Source organism: Armigeres subalbatus, chromosome 3, assembly GCF_024139115.2.
Source record: "Armigeres subalbatus isolate Guangzhou_Male chromosome 3, GZ_Asu_2, whole genome shotgun sequence".
NCBI lineage: Eukaryota > Metazoa > Arthropoda > Insecta > Diptera > Culicidae > Armigeres > Armigeres subalbatus.
This window is the reverse complement of record NC_085141.1, coordinates 133652570-133670862: the sequence shown is the minus strand read 5'-3', so window position 1 is coordinate 133670862 and position 18293 is coordinate 133652570. Positions and strand designations below refer to the sequence as shown.

The 18293-nt window shown below is 38.8% G+C and overlaps 2 protein-coding genes across 2 annotated transcripts in view; one reads left to right on the top strand and one right to left on the bottom strand.

The window, feature by feature from the left end:
• Positions 1-315: 315 nt before the first annotated feature.
• LOC134221994 (uncharacterized) overlaps positions 316-18293 on the bottom strand; it is a 130594-nt gene continuing 112616 nt past the window's right edge. Inside the window, exons 2-4 of the mRNA XM_062701152.1 lie at positions 15319-15665; positions 14549-14703; positions 316-611 (exon numbers count right to left, since the gene is read on the bottom strand). Of these exons, the coding sequence (XP_062557136.1) occupies positions 316-611; positions 14549-14703; positions 15319-15665 (798 nt within the window). The remainder of the gene's footprint in view (positions 612-14548; positions 14704-15318; positions 15666-18293) is intronic.
• Positions 16687-18293, top strand: part of LOC134219341 (dynein regulatory complex protein 9-like) — a 39811-nt gene continuing 38204 nt past the window's right edge. Inside the window, exon 1 of the mRNA XM_062698064.1 lies at positions 16687-17207. Coding sequence (XP_062554048.1) covers positions 16839-17207 — 369 coding nt within the window. The 5' untranslated portion in view covers positions 16687-16838. The remainder of the gene's footprint in view (positions 17208-18293) is intronic.

Genomic DNA, 18293 nt, shown 5'->3' with positions numbered 1-18293 from the left:
TATCTTGTGCTCATGTGCTTTGAATGACCTTCGTGTGACGTCACTTTCTAGCAGCGCATCGGTGGGCTAGTCTGCGCTCCTGGTGACAACAAAAGTTTAACGGCGGCAATTCGTCACGCACGCTTTCTCGGTCACCAAATTCTTGTGAATGGCTTTAAAAGCGCATTCCTTCAGTCTTTTGGCTGGCCAAAAAATAACTCCGAGTCGTCCTCAGCGGACGCCCCACTCCACGAGAAAGATTATCAGCTGGATGGACTCACCGGATTTTGGATGGCTTACCGGCCCAGTCTTTGACCTACGGCCAGGTCAATGTGGTCAATGGGTGGCGACGATGACACCAAGCGCCTGCTTGGTTGATGACGGTTGGCTTCTCTGCTCAAGCAGCGACGATGCAGCGATGGCGACACGCGGTGGCAGCTTGTGATGGCGGTTGGTGGTGGAATAAACGGACCGAATTACGGACCCTGTCCAAGTGGAGGTCCCCTGGGCCTCGCCCGGACGATATGTTGGTGGATCGTCCGGCTTCCAGCGGGTTGATGGTTGCTGGAAAGGCGTCCGTGGAGGGGAGGAAATTCGCATGCTGTTCGCACGCTGGGTGCGAGTTTTAATTGCTGCGAAATAGAAGCCAAACGGCTAAACAGAACACTTAGCACAAGCACAGCACAGCACATATAGAGCACATTATCTTATATAGTTGGCTTTAATTTAATAATCGCACACAAATCCTTACTACGCACACCTTACTTCTAATCTATAAGGACGATTTTTTTTTGCCTTAACGTCACTCTGTTTAACATACTTATAAGAAAAAACGAACAAACTACCAAACGCGCACTTTTCCTATACACTGGCTGTTTACAGACGAAATGGCAGAATCTATGTTCCCTCAGATTAAGGAAAGTGAATCCAGGACAATCCTGAGAATCGGCATTTCACACAATTCCGAAGGATAACTCGACCGCTGGACCTGCTGCCGCCCTTTCCAACCTTTCGAGGCGACAAATAAACTCGCCCAAGGTGAGATTGGGCAAAAATTTATCGCTTGTTGCCTACACAGAAAAAATAAAGAACCTAAAAAAAAAGTTTAAAGAACTCAACTTTGAGTACGAAGTTCAAATTTTTAACTCAATATTAGGTAGTTTTCTCACTCCCTCTAATGAATGATATTATAAACAAAGAGAGCTTCATCGACCCAACGTATGCTGTTCCGTGGAAGAAGCCAAATTTGAGTTGTTTTCACCATAGTCTCGAGTGAGTAAAAATAACATAAATTTGAGTTGGTGAAACTTCATAGTGGGTGAAAATTCAACACGGGAGTAAAGGCAAAATACTTATCGGATTTTTTCGCATTTTACTTATTTTTGGCTTCTTCCATGCAAGGGCGGATTTGAGTGAAAGGAACCGTAAAGTGAGTTGTTTCGCGGTTCCGTGTATGTTAAGGGACAGTTAAACATTTAAACATTTTGAATGGCATTTTCGCCCATTCACATATATAGAGTAGAGGGGGGCAAGAGTTTGCGTGGGGTAAGAGTACGTTTTCGATTTTTTGAAGTAATAAAAAAGATAAACTAGCATCTGCATCAGTTTGACAGGTATACTGGCTAACTATTATCATATGTAATTGTGAATGATTTGAATAAACAGCAAGGAAGATATGAAGTTAGATAATTTTTTGGCCATTTTGCTAAAAATAATTGTGTTTCCGCAACTAGTATTTCATTACCATATATACGTTCAATCAGGTGAACATTATACCATTTCGATAACCTATTGTATAGAGTACTTTATGGTGCAGAACACCAATCCGGTTGGATTTTCTAGAAGTCAAAACCATTACTTGAATAAATTTTGGGACTGTGGGGTAAAAGTACGCAGGAACGGGTGGGGCAAGAGTACGCATGTGAATCTTCAAGTTTTGATGTCAAACCCGTATCTCCGGCCGAAATAAGACTTCCTCCACAGCGTGAAGATCCACAAGAAAAAGGGACAGAAATCGGAAATTATCACAAGTCTTAGGGATAAGTTGAAGTAATTTGGTGTTAAAAAGGACTTAGCGAACATAGCACTGAAGCGAAATAATGAAATTGTATTAGGACTTGTTGTACACCTAAACATAGTACGAAAACACAATTTCATCTAAATGATAATTTCATTCAATCAAAAGAAACATCCATAAATTACGCAACGCTTAGCTGGGAGGGGTTGCGAGATGTATGACGATCCAAATATTTTTTAGATGATTAATACAAAAAGTGTAAGATAGGGGAGAGGGGTGATGAAATAGCCAAATTTTACGTTACGTAATTGGTGGACTTTCTTTAAGGAAAATTCTATTGCTTACGCCACGCGAAACCTGATATATTTTTACCTCTGTAGTTTTTTGTATTTAACGAAAAACAATGATTTTTCGTATGCAAGTACACATTTCTAGGACCCCCTCCCCCTTTAAGAGTTACGTAATCTTTAAACATTCCCTAATAAATGTTCATTAAACATCAATTTAATGTTAAACCGTCTAAGACGAATTAAGTACTGTCCATCAGTGGACAGTACTTAATTCGTCTTAGACGGTTTAATACATTCCACTAAAAGAGCTTAATATATTTTTCTGAATTTAATGTTATTAACTCTTATTTGTGTTAATATATACTTGAAACATATGATTGGAAAAATGCGTACTCTTACCCCACCGGTGAGGTAAGAGTGCGTTTTTCACTTGTCTTGCAATAAGGGTTCTACTAAAACGAATCTCAATAATTTTAATATTTTTTCCCCTGGGTAACATATAGGAAGAGTACACTGACCCACAATCATGGGTCACACACTAATATGAGTCATTTCCATTTAACCAACATGCAAAATGGAGTGACTCATTATTGTTACAAAGTGATCCATATATGTGGGGTCAGTGTATATGAATCATCGACATTGATTTGATATGGAGAAGCTTGCTTCATAAGGGCCACATGATTGAATTAAAACTAAGTGCGTACTCTTGCCCCACTCTACTCTACAGAAACATATTTAATATTTACAAAATTCTCCGTTAGGGGTCGTACACTTATTACGTAAGCAATTTTTCAGGGTTTTTCGAACCCTCCTCCCCCTTGTAAGCTTTTTTTTTTTTCATATAAATGATTTTTTATTTATATGGAGTAATATGTGTACGGCCCCTTACAGTTCTAGCAGGTAACTGTTAGAATTCAAAATAAGCGAAAAAGCCCGTTTCGGCTTCCAATTAGAATATACCACCCTTTCATTACTATCTATTGGCAATCCGTAAACCAAGACGAACCTGTGCAATAGAACCTAACCCCCAGATTCCAATGCGGGTGATTACATCATAATTTTCTTCCCATCCCCGATAGACCGTGAGGACGTGGCCAGCGCCGTTTTAAAAACGTTTTCAAATACTAGAGCTCTCGGACTGTGCATATTGAGGTTGGAGAGCAAATCCCATGCTTCCATCTCTGTGCAACTACGAAATGCACGGTCATCATGCTCATCATACATCAATCAGATTTTAATTACATTTTGTCTGGAATTTATTATCAGCATTTCTAAATGATCTTCCTATGCTGTGCTGTAGGATCTGTCAAAGTTAAAACCGTCGTGCGCCTTCTTCCAAAAATAGCCAAAATTTATTCTTCCTGTTTCTTTGCCTTTCCTTTCAAATGTTAGTCTAGAAATAATATACATTACATACATACAGCTGCGTAGTTCAACCAACGGTTAAACGTCGCCTTTGTGTACAACCCGGTTGGGCTGAACCTTTGAGTGCACATTTTTTTAAATTTATAATTTTTATGTTTTTTTACGTAACTTTCAATCGTCAATATACATATAAATAAAAATGAGTTGTGGTTTCTTTTTGTGAGTAGATATTGAAATATTGTGAGGTAGATATGGAAACATGAAGACATGAACCCAAATTTAAGACTTTGATTAAACTGTTTGTTGAATAAAATATTAATAATATTTTATGTATAGTCAGTTACAGTTCATACTGTCAATAAGTTGTTTGAATCTTTGGTTTAGTTAATTACTGGAGAACATTCAATTGATAAGATGATAAATTATGTGTTGAATGAGTCCATTTTCCCAATATCCATACAAATTAAATACGGTTTGTACAAAGTTGTAGGAGCTTCATATTCACTGCAGGGTGGATTGATTGGGATTTCCTCCAATGCGATATCTGTTCGTATTTATGCAAATATATTGCAGGTAAGTATAAAATATCGGAATACGTGGTGTGCGAGAGCGCACATTGGGATTACACGGGGACTATTGCGCGTCAGAATGCACCTAGCAACAGAACAGCATGGGCTAACCGCTCAAGGGTTTGAAGGCAACACTCTGGTGGGTCCGAAACATGTGCTGTCTGGATGGCTAAGACAGCCGACTGCAGACGGAATAATATGCACTATAATGGGGGGCGCGAGTAGTTATTCCACATTCGATCAGCAGTTTTTTACCGGTTTGTACTGTATTTTTTACGAATGTCATCATCGTTTTCGGGATAAAAAAGAATGTTCAAGTTGACTGAACCTAATGACGCGTGCTGATCACGCAACGGGGTGATGATCGCCAATTTCTTTTAGCTAATATTCAACTGGATTTCTGCGAGGGTCTATTGTTGATGGAGGCAGTCGATTAAATGCATAGATGGAGCAAGTAAATTTGAAACAAACATGTTGGTGACTCAAGCAATTGAATTTGATTTCAAGACTTTTGGGGATGGTATCATGCGTCATGTATTAATTATGTAATTAATATTAACACAGATGAATTGAAATGACCACGTTAGAAATATTTTTTTGAAACGGTGGTTTTTGTTTTGAAATACTGATGGGATTAGCAGGGATTAGCATATAGATTATTTTTGTTTTCTAGTTGATAGTCACGTCAGTAGAACAAAATAACTACAGCGTAAAATCTGCGTTTCCAATTTCGATGATCATTTTATCAACATTTTTGAAAATAATGTTTTATTTAATTTGAAAATATCATTTAGATCATTTTATTATTATGTTGTAGCCTGGAAAGTATCGTATTAGGAGCATATGTAGAATTTTATTGTTTTTTTTCCTGTTCGGGTGTGCCACTGCGACCTGTTATTAGATCTATTGTAGCATTACCCGTATCCTTAGTGTTTAAGTGCATGTCGAATTACTTCATTACTATTGATAAGCAATGCAGTATCGGTTTCGATACAGTTGTTGTTTTGTTTTCTCAAGAGCACCATGACAAGGTCCCGCTATTTAGACCCTTCACAGAGAGCAATCCCATTGAAGGCGCGCCCCTTATCAATAGGAAATCAATCCTGTCTTGAGAAAACAGAACAGTGATACTGTTTTGGCCATGCATCGGAGCCCTAGCCACATCCTTGTCTTGCTTCTAGAATATCACCAGCAAAACAATGAAAACCCGAGATTTCGCTCTGTCTACAAGACCATTTCAAGCAAGAGAATTTGTTCAGTAATAAGAACTTCCTAGGGTTCCTCTCACTACCATTGTTCACCAGTTCAAGAAAAGTTAGTACGTATTTAAACCCCTAACTCGATTTTTCCAGCAGTCAGTTCAGCCTAGGACCGGGTACCGAGGTTTTTTAACTAACTGCTTGAAAAGTTGTTTCCGTTGCATACAGTCTAGCCTCAAACAAGAGGAATTCTTTCAACTGTCTGCAAGGTAACATTAATTATGTTTTATTTCTGAGACTGCTGTTGGTAGTGGGGACTAAATACGACGAATCCTTAATTAGGTACCACAACTTATTGCCCTAGCTAGAAAAATGGATTACGCTAGGGCTCTGTTTGGTAGATCTTACACCGCAACACACTATGTCAAAGTGATCTACCGTGTTACGGGATAATTTTATTGTTAGTATCGAGTAAAAGAGCTTGCACAGAGGTTCCAAAATATTTTCTGAGTAAAAGCCCTCCAAGCAGCATATCGTTTCACTTGCAACCCCCCTGTAAAAAGTTGCATATTTTTGGAAGTGGCTAAATTATTTTTTTTATTTTTCATCAGTTGACTATAATCAAGAAGTCTATTTGCGTATTAAGATTATGCATAATTTTGCTCGTCGAGATATTAATTCGTTTGCTTGTTTTTTTCTGGAGAGTTATAAATGTTGATTTCCAGTAGGGTATGATGGGGCAAGATGGGTCGCCTAAGGCGAACCCTAAATGCCGCAAAACAAAATCATTTTAATTCAACTTTTCAACGTGGATCTATAAAAATAGCGCATAATCTGTTAGCCTGGGGTATGAAACAACAAAAATTCCACTTTTTGTATAATTTTGAGTCATTAAAGTAGAAGTCTATTTTTCTGTCGTTAAAAAAATACCGGGTTAAGATGGGTCAAACAGCGGGGCAAGATGGGTCACCTTTAAATTCTGCAATTAATATTGTTCTTATTCACAATATTAAATCACACACGGATAGGTTTAAGGTACACCGGGCAAGTTGAAATGCGGGGTAAGTTGAAATGGAAGCTGTAATTTAGAACTGAAATGACCGAATGTCCTGATATTATTTGTCAACAAACTACTCCCCTTAACGCACCTTCTGACTGCCATTCCCGAAATCTTGCAGCTACTAAATGTAATCCCTGCCATTGTTTACTTTTCACCATTTGCAAAATCCAAACCAACTATTTGACGTGTCAATGAAACAGGTCTCAAAATGATGTTTGGAAGAGTTTTTTCATCAAATTTGCATGGTAGGTAATCATTCAATGTTGAATAAGCATAATGATTATGAAAAATCGATGGAAGATCCGTATTAATTTTTGGAATATGGTCGTTTGAAATTGCTCCGCATTTTTAACCCATCGGGGCAAATAGAAATACGTGGTGCGGGGCAAGTTAGAACAACGATTCAAAACGTCACCCTCGCAATTAAAAGTAATATTTTTTTCCAGAATTCAACATGGTCCGTAAATAAATAAAAAGGTCCAAATTTCTAAAAAAAATTTTTTTATTAATTTTCGCTCATCCCGTCATGAATGCAACCCTCCTACAATATTTACTGAAGAATAGAATGAAAAGGAGTCATGATTAAACTGCATGGTCTAGTTTTAAGATTGTTAATCTACTTTTCTTCGTAGTAAGCACTGGCACTTGAAAAATAAAACATAGAACATGTAAACATTTCGGTAACTTCACCTTTCACTTACCCATTCCCTCTTTCTCCAATCAAGGAGCCTATGAGAGTTACGCTGGTTAATTAATGTGAATTTTTGGAGAAGCCACAACCGAATTGGCCAAGCGCATAATTCCAATGATCCAATTAATTAACTATCCTGAAAAGTAATCCGAGTGGTCACCAGAAGGACATAATCAATCTGGTGAATTTTCAGCGTAGTTAAGCTTACTATTTTATCAGTTTTTCTTAAACAGGAGACAATTTTGAGCTTATTTCTGAAAGAAAATCAAAACCGTCAAAAAATTACATGGGACTCTTATGCGAATCCTGGCAGTGTAGTCACCTCTACAACCTCGTGCATCATCAGTATCACTGAGTACATATATTTTGTTTTTAATACGGTGAAATTAGGTTATGTCTGTACATATCACAGTGTTTCAACTTGCCCCGATATGTGGGGCAAGGTGAAACAATGCATATAAAAAAATAATTTCGGTATACAAAATATTTATAAAAAAGTTTGGTAAGGTTGTTTATTTTTTAAGCATAATCTTTGGCCCGAACTAGCAAAAACCGCAAACGGATTCAAAATTTAACAAAGGGTGATTTTTTTACAGCACTTCAAAGTTTAACTTTGAAAAAACCGTTTCAACTTGCCCCGGTGTACCTTATTGTCAATGATTTTATTGAACGGTTTTTAAGCTTCGGATGAAGAAATGGCTCTACATTTAAAAATGTCTGCAATTTCTTATGAAAACACGCCGTACGTGTAATGCTTTCTTAAAGACAAAATTTATACATTTTTAATCAACAAATTATCATCATTATGCTCAAAAGTAACCTTAAAATGATTAAATCAGCAATGGAAAATATGTTTTGAATACGAACTATGCCCTTCAGTATGTGCTGACCCATCTTGCCCCATTTGCAAGTTCATGTTAGAATGTCTAATTTTCGATCAAATTTATTTATTTCAACGCAGTTAGTACAACATCGCCTACATTACTTATGATACTTTCACTATATTACTAAAAATGTTTAAATTTTAGATTGCTCGACGAGATTACACGTTTTATAGAAAGTGTGTTTCGCATAAGAAACAATGCTGAAAAATATTTTACCTTGCCATACTCTACAAAAATGAAATTTTATCATCAAATCGAGTGACAATAAAGTAGAACCAAATTATTCCTTCTACAAAGTCATAATCTCCACATTAAAATGTATACGATGCTCAAAAACGGCCCTGACCCATCTTACCCCGTGACCCATCTTGCCCCGCCTAACCCTACATATTTATATTTTTGATAAAGTTTCTATATGAAAAAGGAATTCAGAGATTAGCTTCTGAAAAAATCCTTTCGGCGGTTAGGTTGAAAAGTAATGCTCAGTTCATTTGAAAGCCATCAATATTGAATACACCACGCATAATATTTTGATGTTACGTCAGGTGCATCGCAAGGTCACTTAGGGCCTTCAATATTGTTAATGTTTATTTCGTCAACCGATGTAGACTAGTATATTATAATATTACATATACATATTTTTTGCTTAATGATATAGTATAGACTATGAATTTCAATAAAAATATAATTTTTTAGGCAAGTTGTGTGTATTTTTAAATTTAGTACAATTGGTTTGTCAAAAGTATAAAAAATCACTTTTGTGATGCCTTGGCATTATATAGGGGAACTGTTCCGTTTTCCATCTCACTGAACATATATTCATCTCATCGCGAAATAAGGAAAAACGGCACCAATGTTGTCGATTCTTTTTACTAACATGCATGCTCACTGCTGAAAAAAAATCACAAAAATAATAAACAAATCGAATACCTTTTCATTTCTTAGTTTTTCATGGGATGAATATTGGAGCTATGCTATGAGATGAAGTCCAGGAGCAGTAACCCCAAATTGTTCTTTTCAATTGTGCCAAAATATTGTAGAGTCGATGATATCGTTTAAATGATGTATACAAATTAAATTTTGAAGTAACATTGTTAAATCTATAGCTTGATTATAAATATCCGGAGAAAAATCCAACTTCGTTATAAAATGCATACTAACTTTGTTCCGGATAGACAATATGTCAATAAGCATGCAACATGCTTCATATGATGGAGTAGTAGCAGTAGGTAGTAAAATTCATTTTTATTTTTCAATTTTTGATTTTTTAACAATGGCCCTTCATGTTAAGTTTTTTTAAAATCATTTTTGTAATTTGTTTATTATTTTTAAAACTAGAATAAATTTTGCAAGATGGCCTTGAAGAGACATTGGTTTTTTGTTTTAAATTTGATAACCTAACTACTATTTAGGGGAGTCCCGTACCGTAGTTGGCTACACGTTCGCCTTACAAGCGGATGGTCATGGGATCGATCCCCAGCCCCTCCACCAAACTCTCGTTAGTCGCCGGATCCGCAGCCCATACGGTGGCGTTTGGGGTACGCGCCTTACCGTCACGGCTGCCTGATGACGACTGACAACTTGTTCTTCTCGGAGGCATTCCTCCAACGTTACCTGGGAAAATGGCAACCGAACAATGCAACGATCATTCGATACACGACATAGACAAACCGCACAATGGACTCACGATGAGATGGACTGGCAAAGACAACAATAATGAATAATGGAAATCTAAAAATAGATTCTATGTGGATTTTGTACAGCAGAATACCTCAGTAGATCTCGGCACAGTAGCGGTTATGAAATACAGAGTGCCTATCAAATAAAGAATGGGATAAAAAAAAAACCTAACTACTATGTACACTAAAATTTACATTGAATTTTTGATAACCTAGATTGGAACTAGCGCCATAATAGTGGCTTGTTACTCTCCAAAGCGCTCGTGAAGCGTTTCAATACCAGCCAGACGGTGGACCTCAGAATTTCGTGTCCTGGGAGGAGTGTTGAGGATCATCCTCATGAACTTGTTTTGCACTCGTTGGAGCTTCAGATGATGAGTTTTAGCGTAGCTTGCTGTCAAGTGTCAAGCCAAGGTAGTCGGCCTCATTGGCCCATTTCACAGTCGTGCCATTGAGTATGATTTTACAGTCCCCAGGCGAAACAAGTTTAGGGGATTTAGGGTGGGGAAAATGGTGACCTGGGTGTTCGCCGCGTTGCTACAGATCCTCCAGCTGGTGAGGTACTCTGTCAGGGCATCCAGGCCTCGTTGGAGTTTAGCCACTAGCGCTCTGATCACTCAACCATTGTAGACGATATAGGTGTTATCTGCGCACAGAGACAGAATGCCGCCTTCTGGAGGTTCTGGCATGTCGGAGGTGAACAAATTGAAAAGCAGGGGTATGAGGATACTGCCCTGAGGGAAGCCTGCGACGATGTTGTGCGCATTGGAGCTCGTTCCGCTGATCACTATTCTAAATGCCGCCTACGAAGAGTTTGATAATAATTATAAGAAGTACAAACTTGCTCAATTTTTTTAAACGTCTAAAGGGAGCACTAATTTTGTATTTATATTTGTTTTATAAGGCGCAACCTAATTTTAAGATTTAAAATTACCTCGTTTTCGCCAATTTAGCCACATGACTAATTAAGTTGCTGAAATATTGGGTAAAGCATGTAGATGCTTTCTATATTTGAAAAGTTTGTAGTGGCTTGAAATATAATTACAATGAGATATGAGGTTCTGTTGAAAAAATAATGACGAGGCATTTGATGCTTATTACATGACTCGGTGATACCGCGTGTGTCCGGTGAAAACCAGATTCTGATACTGTCTGTCAGAGCTGTACTGCCGCTAACCGCAAGTCGAGCACATCTGAGCATGGTGATTACAAGGATGCATCCGATTGTATCCAACTCTCAAACCGAATAGCAAAGAACTGAGAAAATATTGGTCTAGGAACACAGCTGATCCTGCGATAGCTTCTAAACTTCTAAATGAGACCCCCCCTAAATTTGACCTGAGCGAGTGGATAGAACAATTTCTAGGATTACTCAAAACAAACATACATTCAAATGATGTTTCTTGCCAACACGTGTCGCGAAAGCTAACAATTGGTAGTTGTCTTGAACTTTTGTTTTATCCAAAAGGCAGCGGCGGCATTTAAATTTTCAAGGATTTTAAGGGACAAAGATAATTATATGTAGCTGATAATGTCGAGTGTGCCTACAAAAAAAAATCTAATGCGCAAAATGTGCGACAGCATAACCAGTCACAATCTTTATTCATATTGGTCTCTATCCTGGCCGAGCAGCTTCACCGTAACGTATTGAGAGGGTTCCATCACTCTTATTTGTTATCGTTCTAACCAGTATTATCCGGATTGTTCAGTTGTTTTTACAGACTACAGTATAAAATGTAAATAAGGATTGTGTGTGTGACTCTATTCGTGTTCATACGGGATCGATTATTAAATTATTGGCGTTTATATTTTTATGGATCTGGCTAGCTTATTTGCATCGAAGGGATAATTTCTAGATTAACCATTTTAACTACTCAAGTTCATACATAATACATATCGACGGTTTCGTGCAATACAGGCATGTACAATGAAAAAAATCGTTTTTGATATATTGATCTCAAAGCACGTAAAATGGTATAAAGTTTCACCTGACAAAGACCCAGGTCGAATGGCACAATACGTCAAAAGCTATGCGTTTGGAAAATTCAAATAAATCCATAATACTGTCAATTTTTCGAAGTTTTCTGGCTGAAATACACTTATTCATTTGAAACATCACATGCAGAATGATCAGTAAAATTAGAAAAAATAAAAAAAAACATAGAAGTTTTTTCTTAATCTTTATTAAAGAGACTTTCAGCCCTAGGCTGGCTTGTCTCCGCATAGAAGTTTCTTTTTTTTTAGTAAAAAAAAAACGTCGTTTCTGGCGTAGACTGCGCGGATAGTTTCAAATCTTAGTAGGGGAGAACAGTGCATAATGATCCCCGGGATAAAATGGTCTAGTTCATAAAATCATATTATCAATTCAGTTGAAAACCGAAATGGGCGATTAGCGAAGTTGGATTTTTCTCAAAATCCGTACGCTAAACCGAACTTCGAAAGTGGTGTGCTGTTTTCATTTGGTGATGCGCTATACAGCGCACAACTTCCGAAATTAGATTTAACGTATGAATTGTAAGAAAAATCCAACTTCACTGGCGGCTAATTCGGTTTTCTACTGGATTGATAATATACACGCCGAAAAAAATACAGTAGAATCAGCCGGATTCTGCTTCAAATCAACTATATTTTTGCATTGATTTATGAATAACAATATTTTATGTTGATACAACCACAAATAGGATTGAATCAACCATACGCGATAGTTGATTCAATTCTCGAATATATTTGTTTCAACCATGCTTTCCAGCTGTCACTGTCAAATAATACATCAGAAAATAACAATATTCATGATTGTTTTTAGGGGCAGCAGGGACTATGTCCAAGGGCTTGACGATCCCTCCCCAGGCCATCTGCGAGTTGTGGCGCCTGCCTAGGATGTGGTGGGGTTTGACAGTGGGCCCTGTTAAACCTCTATAAAAGCTGCATGTATCCGCAAGTAGGCTCCGCCAAAGCGACCGTGTGCCGCTCAAAGCGCACAAGCCCAAGTCCTGGTGTTAGGTGGGACGCTAAACAGCCCTGACACGACGGCCCTCCGACGAGACAGGAGGTTTGCGCAGGCCCAATAAGCCGCCTTTAAAAACAACTATTACGAACGACATAGAAGATAATACGACTCGATACAATCGGCAACGACCTAGGCGACGAATAAAGGATCATGATTGGAAGCTTGGAACATGGAACTGCAAGTCGCTAGGCTTCGCAGGTTGCGATAGGATAATCTACGATGAATTACATCCCCGCAACTTCGATGTCTTAGCGCTGCAGGAAGTCTGCTGGACAGGACAGAAAGTGTGGAAAAGCGGGCATCGAGCGGCTACCTTCTACCAAAGCTGTGGCACCACCAACGAGCTGGGAACCGGCTTCATAGTGCTGGGAAAGATGCGCCAACGCGTGATTGGGTGGCAGCCAATCAACGCAAGGATGTGCAAGCTGAGGATAAAAGGCCGTTTCTTCAACTATAGCATCATCAACGTGCACTGCCCACACGAAGGGAGATCCGACGACGAGAAAGAAGCGTTCTATGCGCAGCTGGAGCAGAAATACGATGGATGCCCACTGCGGGACGTCAAAATCGTCATCGGTGACATGAACGCTCAGGTAGGAAGGGAGGAAATGTATAGACCGGTCATTGGACCGGATAGTCTGCATACCGTTTCGAACGACAACGGCCAACGATGCATAAACTTTGCAGCCTCCCGCGGAATGGTAGTCCGAAGCACTTTCTTCCCCGTAAGAATATCCACAAGGCCACATGGAAATCACCTAATCAAGTAACGGAAAACCAAATCGACCACGTTCTAATCGACGGTAAATTCTTCTCCGACATCACGAACGTACGCACTTACCGCAGTGCGAATATTGAATCCGACCACTACCTCGTCGCAGTATGTCTGCGCTCAAAACTCTCGACGGTGATCAACACGCGTCGGAGTCGTCCGCCGCGGCTTAACATTGGGCGGCTACAAGACGGTAGACTAGCCCAAGACTACGCGCAGCAGCTGGAAGTGGCACTCCCATGGATGAATTAGCACATAACCCTAATGCTAAATACCAAAAAGTGTGTCTCACATTTTTTGTGCACATCACATCTTCTTCTTCTTATTGGAATTACATCCCCACACTGGGACAGAGCCGCCACGCAGCTTAGTGTTCATTAAGGTCACTCCGGACGGAATCCAAGTTTCAAAGTGCTCGCGTTTTCGGGGGCACACCACTCGTTACGGAAGCAACGCACGACTGTCATTTTTATTTTTTCACGCATGCTGCGACGCAGCAAAACTAAATCAACAAAAATGACAGTTGTACGTTGTTTCCGTATCGAGTGGTGTGCCCCCGAAAACGCGAGCACTTTGAAACTTGGAATCCGTCAGGAGTGACCTTAAGCACTTCTCCACCGTTATTAACTGCGAGGTTTCTAAGCCAAGTTACCATTTTTGCATTCGATGATGCATTTAAGTCCAGGTAAGTCGAATCCGAAAATTGCCTAGACCGGCACCGGGAATCGAACTCAGCCACCCTCAGCATGGTCTTGCTTTGTAGCCGCGCGTCTTATTGCATGCCTAAGCAGGGCCCCTTTTTGTGCACATACACACATATATACATAAACACATACAGACATCACCTAAATTCATCGTGCTGAGTGGATTGGTATGTAACACTAAGGTTTTCCGAGCTTCCTATCAAAAGTTCGGTTTTGGAGTGATCCTAACTCTTTACGTATACTTTGTATACGAGAAAGGCAAAACGAGCCGTTATCTTAAGTGTTACTTAATGCTGGAAATATGGCATAAACCTATGGGAAATGCTTACCAACATGTCGGTAAAAATGCGGAACGCATCCGCATATTTTCATTGCTAGTCTCATTCGACACTCTATCCGACACAGATTGTAGCTATATACGGGACTGAAATGTAGAACATCAGCTTCGTGGGTGAAACGGCATTTGCGTTGTGAGACGGACAAACTGTAATGGACGAATACATGAACACAAATTAGATTAAAGAAATAATCTGAACCATTGTTGGTACGACAACGTTTGAAACGAAACTGCCAAGATCAATAATATCGAGTAAAACATTACATTGTTTGCAAGGGTATGCCATAGATTAGATGTTGTATTACAAATTAAACAATTTTCAAGGGAACGTCAGCCAATAGAAAACATTGCTAATGGATACAAGCCAGAAGTTACGAAACATTTGAATAGGAATATTTACACTCCCAGATCGAAATCTTGATTCCTGGCAATTATGTATGTAGATTGAGGACAGATTTTGCATAATAGCTTACAATGACCTAATTTTTCGAATGATGAATGTTATTTGTACATTGACTTGCAACGGGCGTACCCACTGCACTTGTATGAAGCCTAGATTAAAATGAATAGACGGGACGGATTATAAAGGATTTGTCCCGCATTACATAATGAAGTGTATGGTCTGGAATCCGTAAGAAACGTTGTCAATCCAAAAAAAAGTCAAAATTGTGAGGTTAAGTTTGCGGCGCACAAGACCATTGGCAACGCAGAGTTGCCGTTGTATGAGTTTTCATAATAATCGGATGACAATTGAATACTTACTCAACGGCTTTTGGCGATGTCTTAATTTCCAGCGCGTGAAGTTCCACGGTTGTATAAAACGCTTCCAAAAATGAGTATCTTCGTTTGGAGATCTCCGGGACTTCCATGTACCCGTGAAAGTACACCTCGTATGAGTTTTCCAGCTTGATCAGTTGCCCATAGACTTCCCCATCTAAAGGGTGCACCACTACGGTTGGTTTGCTTGGAATGAGGTCCCATCTGTGGTTGTTCCAGTAGTGATAGGAGTTGTATTCGGCTACCTTGGAGTTGACCGACAAGCACAACCCCAGCTCGGTAACGGTTGGTGTCAGTTCCAAGTAAAGAGTAGTGCCAGTACTGATAAGCGGCTGAAATGGCATCGATAGATTATATATGAGATTCAGATAATCAGAACCAGGTATTCCATAGCTTTTGTTCATTGGTATGTCCAAGAATGTATCGTAAGATGCATTAGCCAACTTATGAATAAATGTCTTAAAATCTTCGGCATCGTCATCTTCTGTAAACTTATCTGGGTGGTCCTGAATGTACTTCTCAACTTTCACATCATCGATTCGACGGTGCGAACAAACAGTTAGGCTGGGAAAACTCGTGTTCCAGAAGTACATATTACGGTCCATTGATATGACCACCGGAGAAGTTTGATATCGGTACCAAATACGTTGAGCCAAAGCAACTACACCGAATATGCCTATTGATATGCATGTGATCCATACGAGTCGTTCGATTGTGTGAACACCGTAGCCAACCAAATGGCGGACGCCTTGTAATGATGTTGTCTCGAAGAAGTTAACAAAAAAATTTCGCAAATGGTCCACCAGACGCACAAGGACGGGTTTTCGACCCATTTTGTTCGTGTAACCGTGATGAACTAACTTTTTTGCCTATGATTATGTTGTCGTTACGATGTCCTAGTCGTGTCTATAAACTAAAGTAGTACTTGTAAATAATGAGACGAGCTTCGATGTTCAATTTTTATCTTATCAATCAATCAATTAATTGATATTGCTGAGGATAAAATCATGAGGTGTCTCTTGCAATTAAAGATTAGTATTAGATCCATTCGATTCTGTATTTAGTAGGTCTAAAAACACGAGTTTAGATTTTTGGATCAAAGGTATAACATGCTTCAATTGTGGCTAGAATAGCGTTTTGTCATATACACTCCTTCGCTCAACTGCGTAGAAGTGCGAAAAATAAAAGAATTGACAATTCAAAATGCCCTAATGCTCGAAATTTGATAAGAATCAACACAATTGCTTATTATGACCGTTTTCTCGTTTCATACCAATCAAACATAATGATGCTTGAATAAACTTCTCATATTAATACACAGATGTTTTTTTTTAATTGTACCTACCTAATTGTTCAATCATAGGCGTAAAAATATTGGACAATATTTATATTTATCAGTCTCAGGATATCAGATAACATTAATAAAGAATGTAGCAAGCCATGTTCCTAAAGTTTGATTCTATTAAATATTTATTTATTTAGGCAACCTACACGAAACACACATCATGGATGATTTGGAGAAGCGCATTGTTTCGAAACTTTTCCATTCGGCGTGGTTCAAGTTACAAATCCTCAATGCTGTCCCCTCTAGCACGGACCAGTTGCTTGATGGAACGGGAAGCTACTCGATAGGCCAGCTGCTAGAGCAAAAAATAGCCTATCTAGAGGCGATAAATTGCTGTCTGTTGAGCCATGACGATGAATCGTTGCCTGCTTCTAGCAGTGAGCTGATGCAAACTAGTGCCGAATCCGGGGATTCACTCGACACATTTGATTTGAAAAGATATGAACGCTGTTGCAAGGAGGAACGTTTCCTGAGGCGCCAATGGTATACTTTGTTTAGACTGCACGATTTGACTAATCAGGACCATGCGGTGAGTGATAACAAGATTCTAATTACCTACTTGTTTTAAGTACTGAAGGTATCATACTGAAATTATAATACACGATCATTTATACGCGAGTAAACTTGCTAGCAGTTCAGCAACCATTTCTTTTGATAATAAATCGTTTCGCTTCGAAATAAATTATTTAAAAATTAATCGAAAAGCAAAGTTTATTGCTTATGTGTACAATGTACATTAGATCTGTTCAAATTTCAAAAAGTTTTTTAAAGTCGACCGGTCAACTGGTATTTACAATTATTATGGTAAGATAGACCTCTGGTGAAAATTTAAGCTCATTCGGTTAAAATTTAGGTGTGCTTCAAATCGATTTAGTGTTTTTGACATGTTTTCGCTCTTGAAAAAATCATAAGTCAGAGTAGGATGATTGAAATGCTTTGCAACAACCTCTAAATGAAAGCTATGCCTCGACCACTTTCTAGAACATTGTTTAACAATTGGAGGAGATCTTGTATGTGTTTCAACTCATTTCCTCCATCAAGATTCCAATAAATCGATATTTTTCGTTGAATTTATGCTTATACAATCTACATCCAGATTTATTTTTGGGCCAAGTTACTCGGGAAGTTGCAGTCTCACATTCGCTTTAGCTCAGTCATGTATAAAATCTCATTTAGTTACCAAGAAAAAAATGTAAAAAATTAATTAATTAATTAGTCGATTCATAGTTTAATTTGCTCCATTGGGTGACATGCCACAAAGACACGAACGATTTTTTTCAACAAGTTGCCATTGCTTTTCAATTAGCATCATCAATTATTTTGCACTTGAGAAAATGCAATCATTGTTGCCTTGGTAGAATGTAGGCGACGCAGTGAAAAGCGGATGAATTTCCTTTGTAGAGCTTCAATTCTTTGAATATCATTCTGGTAATATGGGGACCAAACGGCATACGAATACTCCAAAATAGGACGCACAATGGAGCAATATAATGCCTTCAGACAGTATACGTAGGTATAAATCCATGCTGTTCCGGTGAAATATAATTCGCGTAGCACTGAACTAGCTTATGAAGTACGATTAGCTCCAGCAGCTTCGAGGTGGCACTCAACGCGG